The sequence below is a fragment of the Folsomia candida genome, unplaced genomic scaffold, assembly GCF_002217175.1.
Source record: "Folsomia candida strain VU population unplaced genomic scaffold, ASM221717v1 Fcan01_Sc001, whole genome shotgun sequence".
NCBI lineage: Eukaryota > Metazoa > Arthropoda > Collembola > Entomobryomorpha > Isotomidae > Folsomia > Folsomia candida.
The window spans coordinates 14,683,586-14,709,534 of record NW_019091193.1 but is presented as its reverse complement, the minus strand read 5'-3'; the positions used below and the strand labels follow the sequence as shown (position 1 = coordinate 14,709,534).

Below are 25,949 nucleotides of genomic sequence, written 5' to 3'. Positions count from 1 at the left end.
ACTCACCAAAGCAACTTTCTATCCCTGTCCCTTATTACTCACATGAAAACTTCTTCCTTTTCTATTTATAAGCGTGAAAAACATCCTTCTCTGTATGTACATCAAATCAAATCCGCCCCATTGTGATTCAGTGTGGTCGGTGGTGTGGCTATTATTCCTAGGCCAGGGGCCAGACGACGATGATATTTATATGATACATGACTGTGACAATGACGTTAAAGGGTGGGTGCAACTGATTTATTTATAATCCTTGTTCCTAAAGAGATAATCCAAAGTGTGCAGTAGTGTAATGCACAAAGGTAGTAAAATCGAAACGCCGTGAAAATTAAGGATGGTTCTCATATGCAGTGACTGAAATCTGTAATATATGAGACCACAACAGCCTGTATTATTTCCGGGACTGATTTTTTCTAGGTCAGATCTACGATAGCATCATGCCACGAATGCGTATGCAATTGGATACTCTGTGTCTATATATAAACGCATTATCAGAGAAACATTTTTTGCAATCAGTTTTGAATCATAAAAGGATTCAGTCGCATCCCCGGTCTTTGATTATCTCCGAATAGCAGGAGGCACTTGATGTATTTAGAAAAATACTTGTTGACACACTAAGGAATTAATTTAGTTTGGGATCAGTAGCTCCACTCGCAATTTATCTCGCTGTAAAAAATTTTATAGTTGATTTTCTAAAAAAAATACATCATGACTTGTTCTAACGTTTCAAATAAAACCCAGCGTTCGGAATTTGTGCTGTGCATATCATTGTTATTCGTGTGTTTAGCCCATAATGTCCATTGCCAGTCACAAAAGGTGTCCAACGAGATTGGAGGAAGTGAAAGTTCCTTATCCAACTTAATCAAACCTTTATCAGCCAAAAGTGACAGTGGTATTGCTCCTGCTGCTTCTAGCAACATCGGAACGGCGAATTATCGGGAGTACGGATCAGGCTACTATTATCATCCCCATCAGAAACACGTCGTCTGGAATCGGGTAGGTTAACTTTTGTAGTTTGCGATGAAGCTAGTGACTGGGAAATGGTGATTAGGAAATCGACAGCATGCACTAACACGATGCATTGGAATTATTTGGAATAATTTTACACTATTTTCAACAAAGTTTCCCTCGTGTAACCAATGTGTTTTTTAATGTTCCCAAAGCAAGAAATTTAAAAACACGTTTATCTATAAATCACACAAAGTCGAAACATATAAAAATATGTTCATGCATAGATTACGTATACTAACTTTCGAACATAATTTCGATAGGATTCATATGCTGACGCTGCCTCTGATTTTGGCTACAACCCTACCAATCAGCAACATGTTCATTCAAGTGGTCACAGTGTTCCTAACGCTGAGTACGGAGTTGCGGAAGGTATTGGAGAAACATCAAACTACTTGCATTATATTTAGCTGTAAAATATAAGGATTATTTTATCTTTAATGGGAGCAGAATACATACTTGCTGTGAATTATACAAGATTTCAAATTTCCAATTGCAGCTTACGAAGAAGACGGAGCTGGTGGTGGAATACTTGGAGGACTTGGGGGTTTGGGTGGTTTAGGTGGACTTGCTGGGGTGCTGGGCGTCAAGGGAATCAAGGGTCTTGGACTCTTAGCTATTCTGAAGGCAGGAATTCCATTGCTGGCTCTCTTGCTCCCAGCATTGCTGTTACTGCCTCTTGTATTCTTGTTCCTCCCAGTTCCTGTCATCACCATCCCAAGGTCAGTAATAATAACCGTCTTTAAATTATTGGACAACAATACCTAGAAAAAGTGTAGCAAGAGGGACATATTCGCACAAAGCTTCAATATCCTAATATTTTAAACGTTATGTAGTAATCCAACTGGCCGAAGCCTCCACCCAGGACTCCGATTCGGAGATATCAGTGCAAGAATGACACAATTGGCAAAGAGCGTAATGAACTCTGAAAAATGCGTAGAGCGGATGTCCTGCGAATTAAGTAAAGTCAGCCAAGGAAGTTTTTTGGATAAAACTTTGAAACGGTGAATACAAAGAAATTCAGCTTATTTTTATATTACGCATTATCATTATTTGGATTCTAATCATATAATCATTCTTTTAGAGTGTTCTCAAAATTTGAGAAACATCTTCCACAACAAATTCAAAGGATGGCTCGTGCATATATGGATCAGTCTTCGCATTGCAACAAAAAATACGCTTGCTACTTAGTCGATGACAATGTCGTTAGCAAATCTTCTTAGATTTAGACCTTGTTAGAATATTTATTGTTTTCGAATTTCGCAAATTAAGTTTTTGACACTCAACCGAGAACATTTCGATATGCTTCTAAACTTGGCGTCTAGCTGCGTCACTAGTTACAAGACAACCATGCAAATGCCCTGCTATAGTGCATTTGATGAGTTAACCAATGTATTTATATAGTTACGAACGACGACGTGAAAGACGCTTAATAATGACATGAATTTTACGAGCTTGACCTACCAACAACATACTCCACAAGTGAACTTTCGTAATTAATATTGTTCTTTGAAGAAGGAAACCGACACACGTACACACATATATACGCACATACACAAATTAGTGAAAAATGACTGCTCACATAAATCGTTGACTGACTTTTACTATACAATTACGATTTAGAATAAGTACTATAGTATATCATGTAGCGAGCCGCGTGATGAATTTAACCGTGACGATTGACGATCTCGATTATTATATTAGAATACAGTTATTCTATGAAATAAAAGAATTACTTGTATTTAATTGTATCGCATTAACTGATTTTTTAAACTGAAAATACAACCGCAAATTAATCGTTTAGTTGTGCATCCACCGCTTCAAATTATGTTAATTGAAAGGTGAAATGCATACTGTGAAAAGTGAAATGTTGAGCCCAAAATGCATACACTACTTATGGAAATGCCTTTCTTGATGGAAAATCACAGCTAACTTTTGGTGTCGGCATTCGTTCATGGTTTCAGGGCTGAATGCATATACAGGAGAATATGTAAGCGTAATTTTAGACCATGAATGTATGTGTAATGTACATATCTGTCTTTATGAAGCATATTTCCGTATATAATGAAAAAGAAGGGGTCAATCCTATGGTTTATCTGTCAATCCTCTGCTCATTTTTTATTCGTATGTAGCTAACAAACAAAATAAGTTGTCAACATCTTTCTTACAAATCAAATGAGACATCCATTTAATTTTACAACTCTATCGTGGAAATACTTACAAGGAAAATATGTTTAGTAAAATTGGATTTATAGGAGCCGGTCAAATGGCGAAAGCCATTGGTTTGTCAATGGTTCGAAAAGGTAATCATTATTTACCTATAATTTCATCTATTCAGAGAGATTGAGAAAGCGAGGTCCTGCTTTTCCAGGGGTCGTAAAACCATCGGAAGTATTTGTTAGCTGTCCAGAAGAGCAATATCTGGAAGCCTGGAAGGAGGTGGGTTGTCGAACAACCATTCACAATGGCAAGTAAAGTATTTATTTACTTGGCATACATAGTTTCACCACTATATACGATAGATTATAAAATTTAGCAACAATTTAGGCGAAGTTGTAGACGACTCGGATACGATTATATGGGCCGTGAAACCTCAAATATTTAATACTGCCCTTCAGAGTACGGAATATAATGTGGACAATACATCAAAATTCCATGTTTCAATTATGGCCGGAATTCCACTCCTCGATTTTACAAAATTGCTACAGCTCAAATTCAAAAGCTCTAAAATTTCTACAGCCAGGGCAATGCCAAATATTGCAATGAAAGTAGATTGTGGATGTTCAGGTATCTAATCTTGACATAACGCTTGTTTAATATTGACTTGTACAATGCCCATGGCATGAAAATAAGTGTCCGATATTTTAGGCATTTTTGGCCTAAAAAATGCCCAAAATGCCTAAATGCATGTCGTGGCCATTTAGAAGCGTGTCTTAAAGATATTGCGTAACTTTTGTGATTTACTTTGTTATATGTACATATATACATGTTGTTGTTGATTACACGCAGTTTATACTATGGATGAAGCTACATCGTCAGAGAATAAAGAACTGCTTTCTAAGCTACTCGGTTCCGTTGGACTCTGTTTTGAAGGTTAAAAATAAGTTTAAATATAGTTATTTAATAAAATATTTACCTATATATTATGCACACTAAATTTATTTGCTGACAATTTTAGTTCCGGAACACCAAATCAACGGTCTGGAAAATGTTTTAACTCCCATAAAAATATAAACTGTGCATTTCAACATTGAAAATGTTTGTTTTATTTTAACCTATGTAGCCTATTGTGGTCTGTTTAGCTCCGGAATTGGATTCATGTTTCCCATTCTTGAAGGATTGTCTGATGGCGCAGTGAATATGGGAATTCCTCGAGACCTCAGTTTACAGATTGCAGCTCAAACCATGAAAGGTATACCAAATAATACTTCGTGTTGGATGTTATGAAATTGATAATAATTCTATTTTTTCATGAAAGGGGCTGCACAGCTAATTTTAGGCGAGGGTAATAGCCACCCAGGTGCGTTGAAGGACTCCGTGTGTTCGCCAGGGGGTACGACAATTCGAGGAATTGCTCAATTAGAATTTCACTCTGTGAGATATGCACTCATGAAAGCAGTCGAAGCAGCAACGACGCGAGGAGAAGAGTTGGGGATGAAATCCAAAAAATAACTTCAAATTTTAGTAATATGCTTGTGACGAGCTACATATTATGAAAATCTACGATGTGCTATTTTATCACTTTCACTCACAATTTAAACCAAATTCGATGTAGTAAATCATGTAATTTATTATTGTTCTTTCCATGTTCATGTAGTAAATCATGTATGTACATATGTATATAGCCGATATCATAGACCGAATCTTCAAACAAAGACTCGCTAGATCCTGTATATTACGCTCTCTATTTGGCTCATAAGAGTACTAGCCAATGGGAAAGTTTCCTGCGAGGTTTGATATTTTACAAACAAGATCTTGACTATACAAATATTGCCAAATTCTAAAGAGAAGCAATTTTATACTTAAAAAGTTGCAAATAACTTAAAATGTTGACTTACTCTACGTTCAATAAAAAATGTGACACTTGTAGTTATAATACATAATTTTCTTATTCTCGTCGGCACAAATGCCATTCTCAGTCTCATCCACATTTAATAATGGTAGCAGCAATAATGGGTTGTTTAAAAAAATGACAACCTTTCGTCATAAGTCCTTCCTGTTTGGTGTGACATTGGCGTCGATAACATGGGCAGCAAGTTTTTATCTGTATCTCACCTTAACGTCCAGTTCGCCTGACCGGATACCACTCTCAATATCTGCAAGCACAAGCGTGGATAATAATATTAACGATGAGGATTTGCCTCCATCAGATAAGTTATTGTTGTCTCAATCGTCATCATCTTTACTAAGTTTCGACCGTCCTCAAAATTACTTTCCTAAAAATACGGTATTTTTGAATAATGAATTGTATGACAAAGAAGATCATGATGCTAAAGACGATGAAAATGTCAATCAAATAAAAGAATTATCAGTTCAAGGAAAGTGGAGAAAAAAGTTTCAGCAACTAATTAACGATAAATCTACAAAATATAAAAATAGTGAAAAACTTATAAACAGTTTAAACTCCAAAGTAAAAATTGACGCTGGGAATGGAAAGTTGGAAGATATTGGTAAACTCGGCCTTATTCAAACGTTAGTAGATAAGAAGATTCGGGAGGAAGGATACAGAAAACGTTAGTTATTTACATAATAGTTTTAAGGAAAATTTAGAAAATGATTTCGAGATATGCATAAATTGCCAATTGTTAAAAATTGCATTTAAATGGAGCATTAAGACTAATTAACTTTCCCATTGCATTGTTTTAGACGCCTTTAATGTTCTAGTCAGTGAAAGACTCGGTTTTCACCGAGAAATCCCTGACACACGTCACCCGCAATGCTCATTCCAGAATTATCCGTCATCCAGTCTTCCAGACGCCTCAGTTATAATTTGTTTTTACAACGAAGAAATTAATACCCTGTTAAGGTAAGGTCCATTAAAAGCCTCCAAAAGTGGGATAACTTCATATCCAGGTAATCATTCATTGCAGAACTGTTCACACAATATTGGACCGTTCGAATCCGAGCCTACTTCATGAAATCATCCTCGTTGATGACTGCAGCGAATTAGACAACATTCATGAGAAAGTTCTAAACTATGCACAAAAACATTTTCCTGCAAAAGTTAGCATTATCAAAACACCAAAACGCGAAGGACTAATAAGGTAGAAATTAATTTGCACGTCTCTCCATAAATATATTTTATCCGTACATACATGTGCACTAAATAGGTATTTGTATGCATGCTTGTTCTAGGGCCAGAATATTTGGTTCTCGGTAAGGATTTCAGCATTCCGCTTTATTTTTTCGCATAAAACACTGTGCTTATTTATATAATTTACTTTCAATCTTAAAATATTCAATAATTATACAAACAGGCATGCAAATGGAGACGTCCTAATTTTTCTTGATTCTCATGTCGAACCAGGTAAGATGTCGCTTTCATTGACTGTACCTTTACATAGACATTAAATATCTGTACATAGGATATGATCATATATCATGATAATTTTGTAGGTGTCATGTGGATGGAACCGTTATTGACGAGAATATCAGAAAATAACAAGACTTTGGTTGCACCAATTGTCGACATTATTAACGCCGACACATTTCAATATTCTTCAAGTCCACTTGTAAAAGGGTGAGTATGATAAACGAATGGCAAGTTGCTAAGTTGCATTAGCGGGCAAAATGTGCTGTCTATACAGTGGATTTATATTTTAGAGGATTCAATTGGGGCCTCCATTTCCGATGGGACAATGTTCCAAAAGCGCAACTTAAAACAAAAGAAGACTTTATAAAACCAATAATATCACCCACCCACTCTGGTGGTCTATTTGCAATTAACAAGCAACACTTTGTGAATCTCGGTGAATATGATGAAGGAATGGTAAGTTTTTATGAATAAACACCTACGCATTTTATAGGAGAACGCCATATGTAGCCAACTCCGTTAATTATTTAAACTCTATTTGTCAAGGATATTTGGGGTGGAGAAAATTTGGAGCTGTCTTTTCGAGCATGGATGTGTGGTAGTAGGTAATAAATAAATTTTGAACATCAGCGTTATACAAATACTTGCATGTTTGCAACACCCATTTTGCATTTCTATAATAAAATTGTATTTTTATTTATTTTCAGGCTAGAAATCATGCCATGCTCCAGGGTCGGTCATGTGTTTCGAAAAAGACGACCTTATGGTGGTGGAACTAATGGGGTCGACACAGTCTTGAAAAATTCAGCAAGAGTTGCAGAGGTTTGGTTGGATGAGTTCAAAGAAAAGTTTTACACGACAAATCCGAGTGCTAGGTAAATAAACCGTTGCAAACGAAATGTAGCAAAGGGGTGAAAACACACGGAATTGTCTTTGTGACACGCCCACAACGTCTTTCAGCACTTTCCCGTCATTGTCTCACATTACCCCACGTCTAATTTTGCCCCGTTTTGACACCCCCACCCGCGTACTTCAAACGTACACGACAATACCTTTCAATAGACACCCCACATGACAAAAGTCATTTTTTCGACATTTGACACCTCCCACACGGTCACAGGGTCATCGCACGTCGAAACGATGGCGATTTCTGAAATCCCCATCCAAAAATACGTCTAAAACGGTGGAAACGAAAAATTCGACACCTTTGACCGTTGGCGTCATCACCGTGGCGCCGTGACCTTACGACCTACAACGCCCATCTTCGAATTCATCCCGTCCCCAAAAATTAGAAACACATTGGTGAAAACCGGATGTCGAAATTCGAATCCGTTCTAAAGTTATAGTGGATACGGACGGACGGACGGACGGACAGACAGACAAGACATTTCCATAAAGGGGTTTTCACCCCTTAATAATGAATTCAACATATCCACAACTCTTATACAAAGTAATCTATGTATACATATATGACGGAAATCATTCAATTGTTTACAAAACGCACCCAAACAAAATTCACGAATTTGAATTCCACATATCGAGGAAATTGAAACTTTTAGTTATGTACGTAATGTATTTATTTATAGGAATCTGGATTATGGAGATATTTCTGCAAGGGTTGAACTACGACATCAATTAAAATGTAGATCTTTCAAATGGTATCTGGACAATGTGTATCCAGACATGATGGAACAAGGAAAATCAAATGCAAATGACAGTGCCAAATTCATTCCTTGGGACAAGAGACCACGAAATTACATAAAGAAATTCTTACTAAGGTTGTCTAAGACGTTCTTTTGCGTGGAAAGTGAAGGAGATGTGACAAAGAGAAATGCTGGACTGGTATTAGGCAAATGCGGAAGCACAAATAAGAAAAAACAACAATGGTCAGAAACTGATAAGCATGAACTGGTATGATTTGATAGTTATTACTTCTTATTCTTTTATATTATATGTACATAGCTTCCGCATAATGTATTTAATTTATATAAATATGTAGCAGAGTTTGTTTGTCTGATTTTTATTGTTCTACTGTTAGGTACTTGCCGAGCTACTTTGTCTCGATGCATCCTCAGATCTTCCAAAAGTCGCCAAGTGTCATGAATTGCGTGGGTCACAAGAATGGAAAAAATCTGGAGACAAAGCAACACCAATTTTTAGTTTGGCTGCCGGACAGTGTCTTGGCGTTCAAGGGAAGCCAATAATGGGGGCTCAGCTACAAATGGTGCTCTGCAAAGAAGATTCTGACCATAACAAATTTGATTTTATTGAGATTACCCAAGAAAAGTGAAATATACATGTTCTCAAATATTTCACTACTTATTTGTTAAAGTACTTGTATAACAGGGTGCATACATTTCATGTGATAAAGAATACTCATGCCATGACACATTCACACGTGGATCGTTTCATTTCATTGCAATCCATTTACACAATTATATTAATTATTTGAATAAAATTACGAGAGGAAAATAAAGGAAATAAATTATCATTCAGTAATACGTCTCTTGTTAACTTTTAAATTGAATTCATAGTTCTTGTTTTGCTTTGATGGCAATATCCACGAACAGTGTCATATCCTTAACTTCATGATTTCCAGTATATGTAGATACAAGCTTTCCATTTTGGTATAAATTCAAGGTTGGAAAGTCCACGACCTAAAATTAGGAACACAAATATTTATTTATGAATAACTCTTATTCACAATTTATTTATCTAAATTACTCTTAATTAGAAAAAATACCTTCTGTTCGTCACAAATTGCTTTATCCAAAACACAGTCGACCGTCGCAATAATTATTTTGGAATTCTTTTCATTGTAATTTGCAGCCAATGTTTCCCATGCAGTATCCATCGCCAAGCAATCTGAGCACCACGCCGTCCAATATTGCACGAAAACCAACTTTGGGCCTTTCAAAGTTTCATAAAATTCGTCTTTTGATAAACCAACGACGTCCTATAACGGAAATCATATACTTTATAAAGGTCAAAACAAATGAACCATGTCCGTCTTAACACTTGAACCTAACCGTAGGGTCCTTTTCCTCTTCGTAACCCACTGGAAGCCTTCTCACTTCCTCTCTTCCTAGTTTTTCTAACAAATATTTCTTCAATGTCTCCACCGATCTGTCTTTGGATTCATACTTTTCCACCTAAAATTAATGTCACACATAAACTGATTTGATATATGTAAAATATATGATAATTTCCAGAGACTGGTCAATCCCGGATTAAGGATTGGGGATTGAGATTGGGATTGGGGATTAATTAATCCTTAATCTCAATCCTTAATCCCGAGTTTTTGAATTTTAATCCTTAATCCCTAATCCCCAATCCAAATCTGTCAACTTTAATCCAAAAGTGGGATTAAAATGGGATTAAAGTGGGATTAAATTTGCATTCACTAAAAACTCAAAAAGCAAACTTCTCTTGAGATCGCTCCCCTTTCGAAAATTGATTGCATTTCGTTCATTTTTATCAAACATTTAAAAATACTCCAAAATATTTTGCAAAACTACTCGTATCGTGGTATCCTCAATGTGCAATGTTCAAATTTTGTGTGAGCTTATAAAGAAATGTGAGTACTCTGACCAAACTATGATCGATGCTGTTCGTTAAAATAGTACCAAGAATAAAATTAGAATTCTTCCCCTATATAATTTTTAGCACAAAAAATATTTAATTATGACTTAGAAATTGTATTCGTAAGCCATCTAATTTTGTATGCAAAATGATCAAAATATTCCATTTTCAGAAGTTCAGAGATTTGTTTAATTAATTTAAAAATCTGGCATAATAATGCAAACAATTAATCCACGACTATGTAAATTAATTTCCAAACCAGGTAAACCCTAAATTTAATCCCGTGTTAATCCCAATCCCAGATTAAATTTAATCCCGTGTCAATCCTAATCCCAGATTAAATTCAATCCCTAATCCCAATCCTTAATCCCAAAATTTGGAAAATTAATCCTTAATCCCCAATCTCAATCCCAAGATTTTAAATTTAATCCTCAATCTCAATCCTTAATCCCAATATCTTTAATCCGCCAGTCTCTGATAATTTCATCTATTAAAGTTTAAAGTACCACAATTCCATCCTGCAGCCACAGCAAGGTCGGATAACCCCTAACCTCGTTTTCATTGCAGGTGCTGTCATAAAAATGTAATTAGTGCTCATTTTTTTAATGCAAACCAAACAACGATGGTCAACGAAAAGCGCAAATATATGCAAACGATGCTTTCACCAGGGAGGAACTTTGAAAAGAAAAAGACGTACCTTTTACTCATACTGCAGTCCTGAATAAATAAACAATTTTTAGTCGACACTTAAAATGAATTTATAAAAAATAAATTAACTCTACGTAAGTATAGCTAAACGCTATCTATAACTTACCACTTGTCCCAAGATAAAGTCATCTTCAAATCTAGAACAAAATTAAGCGATGCTCAAATTCAGATGGTCTTAAATAGGTTTTGCGAGTAAAGTAATACCTAAAATGCTTGGCAATTTCTTTCCAAATTGGATCTAAATCCATGCACTTCGACGACCATGGCGTGCAAAATTTCACAAATGCTTTGGAGACTTAATAAAAACAACCACTTTTAGTATTTATATTTAACAAGTCGTATATTAAAAGCTACCTGATCCCATCGCTTCATCAAAGTTCTCATCTTGCAACCAATGTAAACCTATTGATCCAATATACCATGAATAAGTACTTTGATGATATTAGAATGCATAATACCTACCACCATCAGGTTCAGGAATCATAGGTACCCGTGCTCCAAATACAAACTACATGCACATTAACATAATTTAAGATTTTAACAAATATGGAAATGCATGCATGTTTGACAGGCAGATACATACAAATTATGTGTATACGTACAATGTACATTGTACTGTCTCACCTCAGCGTTATTCCCCAAATTTCTGTTCATAAACTGCTCAACCGAGTTCAAGTCTTCTACTCCCCGATAACGCACACCCATCGGATCCGCACCCGGTCGATAGAATTTGATTGTTGGGTAATCGGAAATGTCTTGATAAGCACATAGGTCACTTTCAGCTTGACAGTCGACCTTTGCCACAACTACTTCAGAGTCTGGTTTTTTATTAAACTTGAATGCCAATTCCTCCCAGATTCCGGCAATATTTTTGGATTCTCCAGACCTACAGATTAACAAATTTATTGCCCGTAATGTATTTATCTAGATATTTACACACGCCTGCAGTTATTCGACATCACATGATCTCTTACCACGGGACAAAATAGAATATAAAATGCGGCTTATTAGGAACTTCCTTCTTGAATTGATCACCATTATACTTTAGCACCGTTTCCACTGAGTTTTGAGCACTTGTACTGCAGCATATGCACAAGATGAATACAAGTCGTATTGCGTATGATTTCATTGTAAAATGATTGTCAAATAAATGCAAACTCAAACAATAGATAATAGCCACAGAAATGTAGTGCTGAGAAAATAAATTAAAACTATATTGTGCTGCACGTAAACTGTTGTAAATTTCTATCTTCTTACAAATGTCTGGAAATATGGAAGAAAATGTATGCGAAGAAACCCGTTCCGGTCAATATCCAGCCAAGGTCTAAAAGTCAAAAACCTGTTCAGCTTAAACGCTTGATGTTATAAAAACAACTCTTTTTGATGATCATCGTACATATATCTTAATGCAACCAGCAGCGTGCAGAAAACTTGCCTTCTTCAAATCTTCACTCTGTTTCCGTCTACAAAATTTGACAATGATGAATCTGTGGGAATGATCTGTACTTCAGGTGATGGCAATTTTTAAGACTTTCTTTTAAATAAAAAATGTGAAGAGGGATGTGAGGGATGTGGCCAAGTGTGGGCGATATAGTTCCCCCAACAAGAATTGAACCAATTTTTTTGACGGAATATTATGTACCTTTTAATAGAACATAGTAGTGAAGCCTGCTTTTATGTAGTAAAAAAGCTTTCATAGATTCATGCATGGTCATTTCATCAATCCCTTGAGAGACACGTTTTTAAAGCCGTTGTTTGTATGGGAGAGCCAACAAACTGCAGAAAGCAAATTCTGTTAAAATTGTAAGATTCCATAATACATTGAACTTTACAGAGAAATGTAAGGATTCACACTACAGTACATTTTATATACGACACACTGTCTTACTACCTACTGTTCATATGCTGTCTATTGAACCCAGCGAACACGTACGCTATTTTGTGATATATACAAGAATTGGTTTTCAGGTAATGTAATGTATGTGCTAAATCATTAGCACACATATGCGGTTGGGCGTTGAAGATTTCATGGAGAAAGGAGGCTTGCCCCAAGGGTGTATTTGGCTATTCTTGCTAAATGGCATCTTGGACCAGGCTTAACCGTACTAGAAGGATGAAGAGCATAAAAATGCATACAATTAAATTTACATAGATTTGAATATATCTACTGCATTTGTATCTCTTCAATATAAATTACCGGCGAGTTTTTACAACAAATATACAAAAATCTTGTCTAATTTGTCTAACAAATTTATTTTTGTAGCTTTAAAATTTAAAGTATTCACGACTAACAACGAGAAGCACGGATTCAGATGAGAAAACCATCATCACCATGCATCGTATCAAATTTCTTGCCGGGCAGAAGAATTCTGCTTCAACAGTGTTGTTCCCACCACGTAAGAAGGAACTCGTGTCCTTCTCCCGTGATGACTAACCTAACCTTCTTATCCACAAGGGTTTTGGTTAACTGTTTTCCCTTATAATATAAAACAGCTAAACGGAACAGCACTGAACTGCTGGGTCTGGCGGTCGGGGAAGAACCGTTGGCTATTTCCGCCGTCACGTTGGGCGACCAAGTGGGGGTTGAGGCTCCGCACTCCGCCCACAACCGTCGCCAGCGTTCTTCCCCACTTCCGACCAGCTCAAAACAAAAGTACCAAGCACAATGATGGGACGTTCTTTCCATGGACGATCTCGGTCGGTGCTCGTACGACAATTCTATTTATTTATCAATGTATTTTATACGTAAACGACCAATATTACTTCAGCCATGGGCAAGGGCATACGTTAGGTTGTATAAATCATAAACTTTTAACTATACGTAACGCTTGGTTCCCTTAGTAGTAATCGTGCCATTGCTGCATTATTGCTGATGATTGACAAATAAATGCTGAATAAAAACAAGGTAAATTATTGTACATTGTCGTACTCGGTACTCGGTGGGGTCATTGGATGTACCAGAATGCAAAACCACCTACTCACATCTCCACCCATGTGGAAAAATAGGGAGAAATTTCGCAGAGGAGTTTACAAAAAGTTTTGCAACATAGGCACCATCACTGCAATATGCGCCGGAGTTAGTTTCACCCTTCTTGGAAATTATAGGATTGCAGATATAGCTTTCCAGTGTACCAAATTTTTGTCAGTGTGGAGTATGGGGCAGATGGTCATTCAGAGCATCATGATGTTGATTAACATAAAGAACGTCCTCGTTGGACAAGGTCACGAACGTCATCAGCCGCAACAGATTATTCCAGAAGACTACATGTCCCCAACAGAAATGTACACCAATCAGTACGGTCGACAAAATATCTACGGAGTTGTGGATGAATTGGACAGCTTTGACTAAATGGCGAGAGTTTATGAAATTGGCATACATGAAATGACACTTCAAGGTACATAACTTATCATATAGCAATGTTAGCAAGCTGCAAAAAAAAATATTTAAAACAGTGTCTTTGGTTTAGACTTTAAATTCAAGGAAAGTGGACCAGCATATACCAGAAAAAAGATATTCATCATCGAATATCCATTAAAAAAATGTCCGTGTTAAGACTGGAAAGTTTGAGATGCATATATTCTTTATCACATGCTAATCATAATAACTAATAATAATAATTCTTGTACATAGATCCTAATAAAGTTCAAATACTATAAAGAAATAAAATAATATCGATTTGACTATAGGAGTCATTTAAAAAGAAAACACGAGTTATGTGGAAATTGTAGAGTCGATAACGGTGGATGAGTTGGCATTAAAATCGGAGAGATCCGTTGGCACCACAGTGTCACCTGTATCTTGTTTGGATTGGTCATTCCACATGCTTGTATATACCCCATTTTGTGACAACAGGTCATCATGACTAGTGGATTAAACAAACAAAAAATAGTGAGAAGAATGCCTCCTTCATAACATACGAAAAATACGTGAATATAAAATTCTTATGGATCCTTACGTTCCTCCCTCAGCAATTCTACCATCTTTTATGACAAGAATTTGATTGCAGTTGACGATCGTGGACAATCTATGAGCCACAATCACTGAAGTTTTATTTGCGCATACAAGTTGAATGGAAGATTGAATTTGGCGTTCTGTTTGCGTATCAAGGGATGAAGTTGCTTCATCGAGCAGATTGATTGATGGATTCTTAAGAATTGTACGAGCGATTGCAACGCGCTATAAATGGGATTAAATATACGGTCAACGATACAAAAAAATTTCTAGTATGAAAATCTAGCCTTAAAAGTCCTTGTACATATGTACCTGTTTCTCCCCTCCACTAAGTTTTAAACCCCTCTCTCCAACCTGTATGCAAACGGCATAAGTTATTCAAATTACTCATTACTAATTATTTAATGAAATCAAATAAGCATACCTTGGTATCGTATCTATCAGGAAATGACATTATCTTCTCGTGAATGCAAGCTCCTTCTGCTGCCTTAAATACCAGTTCTTCTTCAGCACCAATTTTCCCATAAAGAATATTGTACCTATTACGTGTTAAGAAACCAGACAATGAAATGATAAAGTTTCTCATTATGTATGTGCATATGTATATGTTTGTCACAAACTTGATTGTATCATTGAATAACACTGTGTCTTGCGGAACCACTCCAATAGCTTTTCTTAAAGATGTTTGGGTGACGAGCTTAATATTTTGTCCGTCAATTAAAATATCACCTTCAGAAGGATCGTAGAATCGGAATAGTAGTCTAACGATAGTAGATTTGCCTCCGCCGGAAGGTCCAACGAGGGCAACTGATTGACCGGCAGGAACAACAAAATTAATATTTGTGAGAACAGACTTCTCTGGGACGTAGTTGAAGGACACATTTCTGAATTCAATCATTCCATTGCTGATCATTAGATTCTTGGCTTCTGGGATATCATTCACTTCTGCAGTCTCTTTAAATAGATCCAGCATGTTTTCCATGTCGATAAAACATTTCTGGAGCATCCTGAAATCACAGTCAGACAGCCGCTGTCAAAACTTTTAAATTGATTATACACGTATTTAGTAAAATAATAAATAACCTGTAGTATGTGCCAAAGTAGTTTAAAGGGGCATACAATTGCATTAAGTAAGCCGTAAACATTACGTAGTCGCCGACCGTCAAACCTTCATGATTCACAACGAGCTTAATGCACAAAAGTGAACCGATTAGTAATCCAATATTTATGATGATTAGTTGCAAAAAATTAAGAAAAGCGACGCTAGCGGTAACTTTCCACTCTTCTTTTTGGTATTTTATAATTGAAGATGCGTAACGATCGGTTTCATATTTCTCATTTGCGTAGTATTTTACGGTTTCGAAATTCAACAACGAGTCAATTGCTTGTTGTCGTTGCTCATTATCAGCTTGATTCATTGTACGTCGAAATTTTGTTCTCCATTCCGTTACAGCAAAGGTGCAGATAAGATACAAGACCATAGTTATAAAAACAATGAGTCCAAACCACCAGTTGAAGAACATTGTGAAATAAACAATCGCAATGATGATGTCCGCTATGGTCGGTAGAATACTGAACAACAGGTAGTTTAGTATATTGTTGATGCTATCTGTCCCTCTGTCCTATAGATTGCATATAAACACAGAGTTGTTGTATTTAAATACTTCGGTATTTAAGATCAGTATTTAATTACCGGTTTTGGGTATTTATTATTTATTATTTAAAATCTAAATACTGAATTTAAAGTATTTATTATTTATTATTTAAATACCTGAGCGTATAAAATGTATTTAACTAATTAGTATTTAAATACTTTAAATACTGCAGGTATTTAAAAATTAATTATTTAAATACTAATTTTTTTAACATGATGCAAAACTCGGAATTTAGACGTTGATAATTACCGAATTCTTAGCATTCATTTGGTGTTCTGAGGTATAGATTAATTTTATTAGGGCAAAATCAAGCAGATTATTACAGCCCGTGTTTTATAATATTTGAAAATTAATCAAACATGCGTGAAAATTATAGTTAAATTGAAAATTTAAAGAAATCATTTGTTTTATCTTTTTTAAGCTTCTTCACATTGGTTACTCATTTTCAGCTTGTAATACAAATTATTAATTCCACATATCTTGTCTTAATCTAATTTTCACAAACGTTCATTTTGTTCGTTTATTCATTCATTCATTCACAAGCACTCATTTTGTTTGTTGACGATTCCACTTGAGAGTATAGATCTAAACTACTAAGAGTTGGTAATTCAGATGCTACCACTATTTAAATACTATTTAAAGAGTATTTAAATAACCGATACTCAAATACTTCAGATATATTCAGGTATTTGAGTAATTGAGTATTTAAATACCTTGTCAAAATTCGAGTATTTAAGTATTTAGTATTTAAATATTTAAAACAAACTCAGTTATTTAAGTATTTAATACTTAAATACCACTCAAGTAGTCAAGTATTTAGAAATTAAGTATTTAAATACTTTTGAGGTATTTAAAACAACTCTGTATAAACATAATTATATTAGACCAATTTTGTAGTTTTATGCATATACAATACGTAGGTTCTTACCATGGCTCGCAGAACTTCCCCCGTCTTTCTCTGAAGGTGCCACCTCAGACTAAGTTGATGCAAATGTTCAAAAAACTTGACCTATTATCATAAAAGGACATTACACAAGATATGTTTCTTATATCAACAGTTGCTCAAATAATTGAATCAGTTTCATATGCTTACCTGAACTTCACGTGTAGTAAATTGCTCTACACTTATCCACAAAAGACTGCGGAGATTATTCAGCAAGCCTGTACCCCCAGCACCACCACCTTGAACGACCTTTAGTCCCACATATATAAGTACATAGTCCCATCTGAATGCCAACGACATGGAGCCGGCTGACACTGAAAAGTCCTGCCAATCTGCCTTGGATGAATTTGTAAGAATGGTCATACTGTCGACTAAATAAAATAAGATATGGACATTATCATCCTCCCATCAAACAACCAGATTATTAAAAACATTTTTCATCATATATACGTATTATTATGTAGCTGCACGTAATTTATGTTTCACTCACCAATCTTTTTGCTGTACAAGGGAACAAAAACGTTTGTAAGTCTTCCAAAAATTAATAGTCCAACCGAAACGATGACATAAAACTGCAAGAGTGGGCTTTTAGAGGGCCAAATGAAGGGGCTCAGCATTTTTAGTTTGTTCCAAATATTTCGAAATGGTGACCCTTGACTAGAATTTGGTCTATCCCTGTTTCCTCCATCATCTTCTTCACCATCAGGATGCAGTCTTGCGAAACTTTCACTATGTCTGATAGAAGGGATGCCTGGTGCTTTCAGTCCCAATAAAAAGACTCCGCCAGTACACATATATCGAATTAAGAAGAGTGTAAAGTAGATGATATCTTGAAAATCTTTGAATTTGAAAAACCACTCCTGATTTCGAATGTTGAGAAGTTCCAAGTTTTGAAAAGAGAACATTCCTGTCCAAAAGACGAGCAGAATAATTCCATGACCTCGGGATGGCGGAGTTGGCAACATATACTTTCGTTCCCAAACGATGAGAACTACCGCAATTGGCCACGCTATCAGTGCTTGCAGAATTAGTAGAATCATGTAACCATACATTATACCTGGAAATACACACCCATTATTTTCCTTTTTGACTAATACAATGCATTTTATTTCTGTTACAAACCCGGTTTAAACACAAAGAGTTCGATGAGCAGGGTCAACAGGCAAACGATCGGCAATGTTCCATTTAGTATCATCTACATATTATTATCAAACCGAATTAACATATTTACATATTAGATATCATGAACAAAGCATAAAGATAGCATTCCATTCTGTTGTGCTTCATTAAAAAAATATCACCTGTAATCCATACAACTGTGAAAATGGAAGGGCGTAGTGTTGAACGGGGGTAGCATATCTTTTATACAACAATAGTTGCATGGAGCCAAAAAGAAGCATGTAGAGGACGCTGGCTGAGGAAATGACCGTCTCTGTGAAACATGGCGACACGCCCTTGTCTGACAAGAAGTGGGGAAGCAGTGTCTCGTTTGGTGGACAAAATTCATTCAGCTCAAACTTCATCTTGGGTCTTGGTTCTGAGGATGGACAAAATAATACTATTAAAGAATATTTACTCCATATATCAAACATGATAAGTCTATCTTACATTAGGTAATCAACAAAATCGATAGGCCGGCCTTGTGATTTGGGTGATCAGCCGGTCGGGTCGAGGGTGAAATTGCAACAATGAAACAAATAAACCAAACACGCCGCAATAACGGCTACTATTGACGTTTATAAAGATTTACTTAATCGTGCGAGAGTCCAGTTTGTTCAAATATAGTTAAGTTAATAGGATGACGACGCAACAAATCGAACAACGACGTCGACGACATATTTACTCGTACTTAGCTCTCCTTTTGTGTGTTGTTCAACGAATCGATCCAGTCATTCCCGATGTTGTTGTGAAATCCGCCTCCGGAGATGAAATCGTCACAATCCAGCAGTCTCACTTTCCTCGTCACTTGGCCCAACTCATTGTCTCTCTACCTCGCAATTCTATGATGGCATTTCTATCCATCAAATGAACTATTGCATGCAAACTACTGTAAACATGAATAATGCAACTTGAAGTTAATCAATGGTTTTAAATAATTATTATTGCATTGTACTCAAGTCAAAGATTAGATATATATAGATAGTGATTAGATATGTTCAACTAGATTCTAGGGTGTGGACATGATTTCAAGAACTTGGTGGATTGTGGGCCGATTTTCGGGGATTCTGTTCCAACAGGAGAGCATGAGTTTGTACAAACGATCCTTCGTGGAGTCATTTACGAAGGGGAAATTTGGAGGCTCCATCCTAAAATAGAGATAATGCATGACAGAAAAGTGAAAGTGGTGAAAGTATCCATACACAAAATCGTAGTAAGAAACACTAGTTAATTACAGGTAGGATTTGTTGACCAGAACCCCTCGAATCACCTCCTCGTCACTCATCTCCAAATATGGCATCTTCGAAAAGCTGTACAACTCAAACAGCACAACAGCGTATGACCAGATATTTGCTGCTTGTGTTATCTGATTAAGGTGTTTAAAATTTCAGTGATTTATATGTACACCAAATAACTGTATTAAGAAAGATGTTTGCACACCTGCAGTGGGGTACATGTTCCCTCTTTGAATTCGAATGCTTCAGGGGCAGCCTAAATTAATTTAACAAAGATTTCGCCCAATGACACTATGCACTTGCATGATATGATGATAATATTAGTAAGTACAAATAATCAGAAGTGACTAACCCATCGAATGGGAATTGCCATGTTCGAAATTTTATAGTAATCCCTGGGGAATGCGCTGGGGGCTAGGCCATAATTGTCACCCAAGATTATTCTCCCTGCCACATTTCCCACCATGCAATTCCGAGCTGGAAATTTTTCAATAGCTCTTTAGGGTTTTGTTTTATTACATCGTTAGTATATAAGTAAACTGTACGCATTTAGGTACATATTAAGTCACCTGATAAGTCTTCATGAACAAAATGAAGAGCAAAAAGGTATTCCATTGCCTTTGCAATATCTGTAAATAGATTAAAAGTCTTTTACAAATATTACTTAAATATGTGGCTCCCATAATTCGCATATGGGAAATTCAAGATTTTGTAATTTAAATGAATTGCCTATTGCCATCCTTCCAATAACTCCATGTTGAATCATTGATTCTGCTTCGTTGCATTTCCTCTTTGCACTTAAATATGACTTGAGATCTCCTAAGGGCCAATATTCAAAAATTGCAAGATATGGCAGGTTATCAACTGAGAAACCTAATAGCTTTAAAACATTTCCGTGGTTGGAATCCCTGTAAGCACGACATTGATTGAGGAATCCTAAAGGAATGATTTAAATGGAATTAAACATGTATAGAACCAAATATTTTTTATTTAATTTATGTCTGATTTCCTTAATCATTTTATTTGATAAGAACACTATCATTAATAACTTACGCATCTGCTCATGGTCATTCGCATCGTCTCGTAATTGCTTCACAATGACTTTCTTTGATTTTGTCATTGGGGAAATATTTTTTGCGTCAGTCTCAATAACTTTACCAAACCAACCTTTACCAATGACTTTGATATATTCCAAGTTTTCCTTTGGAAAGCTTTCGTACGGAGGATCTGCATAATGTAATGAAAATCAAACACAATGTAAATATTATAGATATACAATCTAGATTAACAGTTTCGATTAGTCATTTGTAATATTTGACAAACTTACGAAACCAATCATGAGCATGGACACTAGATTCTCCACCAATTGGAATGATTCCTTGGGGAAATTTAGTTCGCCTCAGTTCAAAACTTTCTCGTGGATCAATATTCAAATCTCTCAAATTGGGCAAGGGGTCGATGATCACTGACCCGTCTCGATTTCTTTGTGACCTGTCCAGAGCCGTAGGGTCCAATTGTTCAAAAGTTGGTGGACCTGGTTCCCATCTCGCATCTGGAGGTGAATCGCCATTTGACAAACAACGATTCAGCCACTAATAACGTGTACGAAATATTTGCATACATCAATAATACTAAATACTCTCCTTGTCTAAGGAAAAAAGGTAACAAAGACTTGTAACGTTGTTTCGTACCCGTTTCCACCATGACCATGTACAAATTACGCCAACCCCGACGGCAACAAATATAACTACGAGAACAATGACCACTATTACGGCAGACATTCTGCTGGTGGTATTAGAATTATTATTCAGTAAAAAAACTAATTTTCTCCTCCTTTCAATCAGTCAAGCCGAAAAATGACTCACATACACACAAATATTTATATGTAATGTATGTAATTATGACGCGAACAGTTTGATACACAAGGGCAAAAACATCTATTGGGATTCTGCACATACGCCATTTAGTTAATGAAAATGCCAATTATCATCCTTAACTGATAAGATAAGATAAGCAACGGTTGTGGCATATGTAGGCGTAATGGTGCTACTAAGGTTTATCTGTATGCAGAATTGTGCAAACATATTGGATTATAACTTTTTATACTGCGATACGTATGGTAGATTTTATTTTGCAAACTTTATTTAATTGAAATTTATTTTATGAGCAAATGAGAAATGGATATTGTAGCGATTATTCGAATCTCAACGGTATAATTGTATATTTGTAGGAGTTACGAATTCTATTGCGTTTATGTACTTATTTACTTCTACCCGTAAAAGTTCTACGAGTTTTATTTTTATGCGATTATTCCATTTGAATTAGTCAACCTCTTTGTTGAATATCTTGTTTCCTTAAAAGTTGAAATTGGAAAATTGTGACGATAAGATAAGCATTTTTCACGGTCAACAAACAACGCCACATCTTTGAGCTTGATGTCGTGTTCCAAAGTCCCTTTGGTTCGCATAAGTTGATCCATTGCAGTTTCCTTCAATTAAAAAAAACATGGATTAGCTACCTTGTTATTTATTTTTATTTTTATTTAAAGAAGTAATTTTCAAAACCAAGTCGTGTAATTTGGAACTGAGCATGTCAACGGCATGTTTCAACGCGTAAATCTCTCTGTACAAAGCAAGCATCACTTTATCGTGACAAAGTTCAATTCCTGGACGCTGTTTGCGCTTATCCAGTCTTGCTGTTGCTAGCTGAAAATTATTATTCGCCAATTTTATTTAATGGTGAGTTATGATGCGAAAAACTGATGATTATATAAATAAAAACCTTCAGCTGTGGTAATTTTTCATCTAATGCATTCTTCACTTTGATCATGTGCTTGTTGACGCTTTCAATGTCTTGCGTGATCTTCACCAGTTGCTTTTCTAATTGCTGCTTGGCTGTAATGATCTCAGAAACTCTGGTGTTGAAACTTGAGTTAGTTTCATACCACACGTTGAATGTTTCGTCTGCGCAACCCAGCATGGTGCGAATTACTTCCGTGTACAGAACTTGAGACATGTTTCTCTCTTCCACTGATTTCTGAATTAAATTTTGACTGTTTAGTATCCAAGTGGTTGGGGAACTATTTCTGTACACGAGCAAAAATATTTTAAACTGCATACCAAAGTATTAAAATTAACAGTCTTGTGTAAAAAATAGTGTAGTTACGTCAATAATCCATTGATGACTTCTGTTCCTCCAATTTCATTAGAAAGTTTGCTCAATAATCTCACACACTCCTGTACGGATTTATGTAAATATGGATTTAGATATTATTTATAAAATTAGGTTCGTGTAAATGCATACATCGGTCTTGCGAGCATCCTCCTTATTCCGTATGTCCATCTCAATCTCATGACGAGCTGCTCGTAGTCGGGTCAGTTGCTGGTTTAGTCGATTCATTTCGTCCATCAACTTATCCTGATTTCTCCGCATTGTTTCAATCTATCCACAATAAATGGCACAAAAGTCCATCAGATGAAATGTGGATGATAGCAGCCAGGGAAATATGAACATCTTTCTCGTAGTTCTTATGCATAAATTACATATACATATGTATAATTTACCTCTTTTAGCAGTGACTCTTCAACCGCATCGTGTACCAACTCTGCACCTTGCCTACTTTCTCTTGCAAGAACGTTCTCTTGCGAAATTTCTAGTGGCGTTTCAATGTTCTGTACGCAATTAGGTAATTACAACTACTATTTAGACAAGTGCTACATTTATATATTTTGTGGGCCTTAGTACCTTCATCATAACCTCCAATCGCTCTTTTAACTCTAACAACTCATGAGCTTGGTTAACATTGAATTTTAGCTCGTCCTTCTCATTATTCACCCAAGTGTCGATATCTTTGAGTCGGTCATCGATATCCTTGTTTGTGTCAGTTAGTCGACGTACTTGCTCCTTCTCAGCCTCTTCTATACAACCTTGAGCTTCTGTTCTCATCATTATTGCAGCATTATGAGCGTACTCGGCCCCAGAAGTAAGTTGATGGTTGTTGATCCGCCACTCTCCGGGAGAAACTCTGTAGATTATAAATGCAAAACTCTACTATTTTAACTGTCACCAAAGCTCACTGGTATGTACCAAGTTGAAAGTATTCAATGTTACTGAATGTTAAATTATTATTGAAATATCTACTATTAATTGTGACAGTGACTAAAAGAATTGTAGTCATGGCGCATTAACTTGATTTGAATAGTGAAATTGCATTTGATTTAGTATCTGTAAGTATGCAGATATTTTTCCGACCTACGAACTTCGGGCTACGCATAATTTTCCTACAATTTGCTATTAGTTGGATTTTAATATATTAGTTGTTGCTTTTGTAATAAATCTCATATATCTATAAGCATGAAAAAGAGAGTAAACACTTCAAAGATTTAATGTCAAAAAATAGGCAAAATCGACGCTAGTTAGTTCAGTTAAATTTAGTGCAAATATTCCGAGAGGTTCTTTAAATGAGTTTAGCTGAATAAAAATCTATTCTAGTCAAGTAATATTTGTGGTAAAGTATGTATCATAGTCAACAGACATTTTTAAGCGAATTTGCATATCAAATCTTACTTTATTCCTGGCAACGTGTAGCTTTGGCTTGCATGAGATGCACAAATATTGGATGACTTCACTAAATTTGGAAACTTTTCCAATGATTGCAAGTCATTACTCATTTCCCTTGAACTTCCACATCTATAAGTTATCCCTTTCCCAGTACTGAAACCATTGTTAAATTTTGTATTTAATATTGATCCTTCCTGACACTATTTCAATTATGAGCATGAGGCGATGGTATAATAGTCGCCATAAAATGATGGAGTATGGATACAAATATAACCATACTTAATATACGAGTAGCTACAAAATACTAATGCTTACTAAAAGGACGAATCTTTAAGGATGTCAGCACTGGGGGTCACACGCCAAGGAAACATTTTTTTGAATGAGTGATCTCTGACATTACTGGGATCCAATTCTGGACAGGAGAATCTAGACCCGATTTTATTCCACAAATTACAACCATGTTGCATTGTATGAACACCACAAGTGTGAACACGAGATGAAGCAATCTAAAATCAGGTACGAAATATAATTGTCCACACCTACATAATTTTAATTGTAGTTTTATTAGCTTCAAGATATTACCGTCCTTACGGCAGGCAAGACTGGGGATGGGTAGAAATAGCGATATTGGTATTGTAAAGGGGTGGGGTAGTAATCACTGTAGTGCGTACAGCGATGCATTTTACAAGCAGAAACGTCTTTACTCTGACTTTAAATTTATGACAATAATACGAAATTGCATTCTACACAAATTTATGTATGAAAAGCCAATTATAATGTTCACTTTCTTTACGGACTGAGGAGACTGACTGTTTATTATTCCTGACATTCCTGGATACCTGCCCTCGCGAAGCTATCACAACTTCAGAAGCTGGATAATTTCTCTTGACACACTTTCCACCATATAATTTCCGAGGAGTTTGGTCAATACCTATTGACTTTATGATCAAAAAGAGAAATGACATATGTGTATATGAGTCCATATATCTGTTGCCTACGTATTCAAGCAGAAATTCCAGAAGTATCACAAATCATGTCTTAAGATGAAAGGACTAACGTTAACGTACATATACACGGCAACAACACAACTTTATTGTGATTCACAACAAAAAGACAATAAGAACTGTGTATTAAGTTCGACGGTGATAAAGTGCATTGAATGGGGAAATATAATTTTGACATAATCACCATAATGAAAAAATGTACACAAAGACTTATATTAGTAAATCCAATGGCGATTTTACGAATCATGCGTCTCGTTATTGTTGTTAAAATCAATCATGATTGCTCTCTTGGTTGGTATGTATGTATATGTATATAAATATGGATTTATTGAAACGATCACGATTTTCATTTGGAAATTAAAGTCTCATCGACCCTCCTTCATCAGCTATTTGGTTTTGCGTTTGGGCAATTAACTGTGGTTGTGGAGCTTCTCGTAAGAAATACTACGACTACGCCACGGTAATCAGCTAAAGAATAGCCACTTGATGTGTATCTGCTTTTTTGGACGAGATTTTCTCCCCGCACAATGGGGGCAGGTTGAGATTGGCCGGGCTTATAAAAGTGGTTCGCAAATGCGAGCTAAACTACTCGTACGGTAAGAATGAGAGCAGAG

At 35.9% G+C, this 25,949-nt stretch overlaps 7 protein-coding genes and 1 long non-coding RNA gene across 9 annotated transcripts; 4 read left to right on the top strand and 4 right to left on the bottom strand.

Moving 5' to 3' along the window:
• The first annotated feature begins 495 nt into the window (after window positions 1-495).
• LOC110861896 lies at window positions 496-2,751 on the top strand. Its single transcript, XM_022111032.2, has 5 exons — window positions 496-993; window positions 1,269-1,377; window positions 1,505-1,727; window positions 1,842-2,009; window positions 2,090-2,751. The coding sequence occupies exons 1-5, from the start codon at window positions 706-708 to the stop codon at window positions 2,226-2,228; spliced, it is 927 nt and encodes a 308-aa protein (XP_021966724.1). The 5' UTR covers window positions 496-705; the 3' UTR covers window positions 2,229-2,751.
• A 308-nt stretch (window positions 2,752-3,059) lies between these two features.
• Window positions 3,060-5,094, top strand: LOC110861937 (pyrroline-5-carboxylate reductase 3). 2 transcript variants are annotated; one of them, XM_035854143.1, is made up of 7 exons: window positions 3,060-3,308; window positions 3,377-3,476; window positions 3,542-3,792; window positions 4,015-4,098; window positions 4,184-4,204; window positions 4,289-4,417; window positions 4,484-5,094. In XM_035854143.1, exons 1-7 carry the CDS (start codon window positions 3,236-3,238, stop codon window positions 4,675-4,677), a joined length of 852 nt encoding a protein of 283 aa, XP_035710036.1. In that variant the 5' UTR covers window positions 3,060-3,235; the 3' UTR covers window positions 4,678-5,094. The 2 variants fall into 2 exon arrangements, with proteins under 2 accessions (XP_035710036.1, XP_021966764.1); XM_022111072.2 differs by having other exon boundaries at window positions 3,062-3,308; window positions 3,377-3,472; window positions 3,553-3,792.
• On the top strand, window positions 4,715-9,039 carry LOC110861866 (polypeptide N-acetylgalactosaminyltransferase 11). Its single transcript, XM_022111005.2, has 11 exons — window positions 4,715-5,738; window positions 5,872-6,031; window positions 6,096-6,269; window positions 6,361-6,381; window positions 6,483-6,532; window positions 6,622-6,745; window positions 6,829-6,994; window positions 7,085-7,143; window positions 7,246-7,413; window positions 8,125-8,449; window positions 8,577-9,039. The coding sequence occupies exons 1-11, from the start codon at window positions 5,132-5,134 to the stop codon at window positions 8,826-8,828; spliced, it is 2,106 nt and encodes a 701-aa protein (XP_021966697.1). The 5' UTR covers window positions 4,715-5,131; the 3' UTR covers window positions 8,829-9,039.
• Window positions 8,780-12,438, bottom strand: LOC110861886 (thioredoxin domain-containing protein 5). Its single transcript, XM_035854129.1, has 12 exons — window positions 12,225-12,438; window positions 11,803-12,152; window positions 11,453-11,714; window positions 11,291-11,336; window positions 11,183-11,230; window positions 11,033-11,123; window positions 10,935-10,965; window positions 10,818-10,837; window positions 10,627-10,690; window positions 9,568-9,690; window positions 9,282-9,494; window positions 8,780-9,195 (listed from the first exon to the last, which is right to left on the bottom strand). The coding sequence occupies exons 2-12, from the start codon at window positions 11,955-11,957 to the stop codon at window positions 9,067-9,069; spliced, it is 1,182 nt and encodes a 393-aa protein (XP_035710022.1). The 5' UTR covers window positions 11,958-12,152; window positions 12,225-12,438; the 3' UTR covers window positions 8,780-9,066.
• A 480-nt stretch (window positions 12,439-12,918) lies between these two features.
• LOC118436334 lies at window positions 12,919-14,529 on the top strand. Its single transcript, XR_004835377.1, has 2 exons — window positions 12,919-14,223; window positions 14,296-14,529. It is a non-coding gene; the product is annotated as an uncharacterized LOC118436334 (long non-coding RNA).
• On the bottom strand, window positions 14,392-19,283 carry LOC110859355 (ATP-binding cassette sub-family B member 6, mitochondrial). The gene is made up of 12 exons (XM_022108306.2): window positions 18,987-19,283; window positions 18,680-18,915; window positions 18,501-18,573; window positions 17,869-18,435; window positions 17,529-17,749; window positions 17,364-17,444; window positions 15,864-16,402; window positions 15,401-15,787; window positions 15,205-15,319; window positions 15,093-15,134; window positions 14,785-15,005; window positions 14,392-14,691 (listed from the first exon to the last, which is right to left on the bottom strand). The coding sequence occupies exons 2-12, from the start codon at window positions 18,899-18,901 to the stop codon at window positions 14,541-14,543; spliced, it is 2,619 nt and encodes an 872-aa protein (XP_021963998.1). The 5' UTR covers window positions 18,902-18,915; window positions 18,987-19,283; the 3' UTR covers window positions 14,392-14,540.
• Window positions 19,284-19,457: 174 nt separating this feature from the next.
• Window positions 19,458-21,701, bottom strand: LOC110863195 (muscle, skeletal receptor tyrosine protein kinase). The gene is made up of 9 exons (XM_022112448.2): window positions 21,463-21,701; window positions 21,099-21,363; window positions 20,825-20,998; window positions 20,501-20,707; window positions 20,341-20,400; window positions 20,124-20,248; window positions 19,977-20,027; window positions 19,772-19,902; window positions 19,458-19,684 (listed from the first exon to the last, which is right to left on the bottom strand). The coding sequence occupies exons 1-9, from the start codon at window positions 21,550-21,552 to the stop codon at window positions 19,546-19,548; spliced, it is 1,242 nt and encodes a 413-aa protein (XP_021968140.1). The 5' UTR covers window positions 21,553-21,701; the 3' UTR covers window positions 19,458-19,545.
• A 181-nt stretch (window positions 21,702-21,882) lies between these two features.
• On the bottom strand, window positions 21,883-25,235 carry LOC110842949 (tektin-3). The gene is made up of 10 exons (XM_022088833.2): window positions 24,914-25,235; window positions 24,647-24,837; window positions 24,338-24,484; window positions 23,516-23,795; window positions 23,335-23,442; window positions 23,075-23,212; window positions 22,937-23,007; window positions 22,553-22,856; window positions 22,336-22,476; window positions 21,883-22,259 (listed from the first exon to the last, which is right to left on the bottom strand). The coding sequence occupies exons 1-10, from the start codon at window positions 25,010-25,012 to the stop codon at window positions 22,071-22,073; spliced, it is 1,668 nt and encodes a 555-aa protein (XP_021944525.2). The 5' UTR covers window positions 25,013-25,235; the 3' UTR covers window positions 21,883-22,070.
• Between the last annotated feature and the right edge of the window lie 714 nt (window positions 25,236-25,949).

Coding starts and splice junctions, on each gene's coding strand:
- LOC110861896 (XM_022111032.2), top strand. CDS start 706: ATGACTTGTTCTAACGTTTCAAATAAAACCCAGCGTTCGGAATTTGTG. Junction 1,378..1,504: donor TGAGTACGGAGTTGCGGAAG/GTATTGGAGAAA, acceptor TTCCAATTGCAG/CTTACGAAGAAGACGGAGCT. Junction 2,010..2,089: donor TTGGATAAAACTTTGAAACG/GTGAATACAAAG, acceptor TCATTCTTTTAG/AGTGTTCTCAAAATTTGAGA.
- LOC110863195 (XM_022112448.2), bottom strand. CDS start 21,552: ATGTCTGCCGTAATAGTGGTCATTGTTCTCGTAGTTATATTTGTTGCC. Junction 20,999..21,098: donor CCATGCTCATGATTGGTTTC/GTAAGTTTGTCA, acceptor TACATTATGCAG/ATCCTCCGTACGAAAGCTTT. Junction 20,708..20,824: donor GAATGACCATGAGCAGATGC/GTAAGTTATTAA, acceptor TCATTCCTTTAG/GATTCCTCAATCAATGTCGT.
- LOC110861937 (XM_035854143.1), top strand. CDS start 3,236: ATGTTTAGTAAAATTGGATTTATAGGAGCCGGTCAAATGGCGAAAGCC. Junction 3,309..3,376: donor TTTGTCAATGGTTCGAAAAG/GTAATCATTATT, acceptor CTGCTTTTCCAG/GGGTCGTAAAACCATCGGAA. Junction 4,205..4,288: donor TCCGGAACACCAAATCAACG/GTCTGGAAAATG, acceptor TAACCTATGTAG/CCTATTGTGGTCTGTTTAGC.
- LOC110861886 (XM_035854129.1), bottom strand. CDS start 11,957: ATGAAATCATACGCAATACGACTTGTATTCATCTTGTGCATATGCTGC. Junction 11,337..11,452: donor ATTTGGGGAATAACGCTGAG/GTGAGACAGTAC, acceptor ATGTGCATGTAG/TTTGTATTTGGAGCACGGGT. Junction 9,495..9,567: donor AAGAGGAAAAGGACCCTACG/GTTAGGTTCAAG, acceptor TTTCCGTTATAG/GACGTCGTTGGTTTATCAAA.
- LOC110859355 (XM_022108306.2), bottom strand. CDS start 18,901: ATGAAGTTTGAGCTGAATGAATTTTGTCCACCAAACGAGACACTGCTT. Junction 15,788..15,863: donor TACTTTGGCACATACTACAG/GTTATTTATTAT, acceptor CTGTGATTTCAG/GATGCTCCAGAAATGTTTTA. Junction 15,006..15,092: donor TTAGTGGAGGGGAGAAACAG/GTACATATGTAC, acceptor TCCCATTTATAG/CGCGTTGCAATCGCTCGTAC.
- LOC110861866 (XM_022111005.2), top strand. CDS start 5,132: ATGCCATTCTCAGTCTCATCCACATTTAATAATGGTAGCAGCAATAAT. Junction 6,533..6,621: donor TGATTCTCATGTCGAACCAG/GTAAGATGTCGC, acceptor ATAATTTTGTAG/GTGTCATGTGGATGGAACCG. Junction 8,450..8,576: donor AAACTGATAAGCATGAACTG/GTATGATTTGAT, acceptor TTCTACTGTTAG/GTACTTGCCGAGCTACTTTG.
- LOC110842949 (XM_022088833.2), bottom strand. CDS start 25,012: ATGCATCGCTGTACGCACTACAGTGATTACTACCCCACCCCTTTACAA. Junction 23,008..23,074: donor AGGATGCTCGCAAGACCGAT/GTATGCATTTAC, acceptor AAATCCGTACAG/GAGTGTGTGAGATTATTGAG. Junction 22,477..22,552: donor AAAAATTACCACAGCTGAAG/GTTTTTATTTAT, acceptor AATAATTTTCAG/CTAGCAACAGCAAGACTGGA.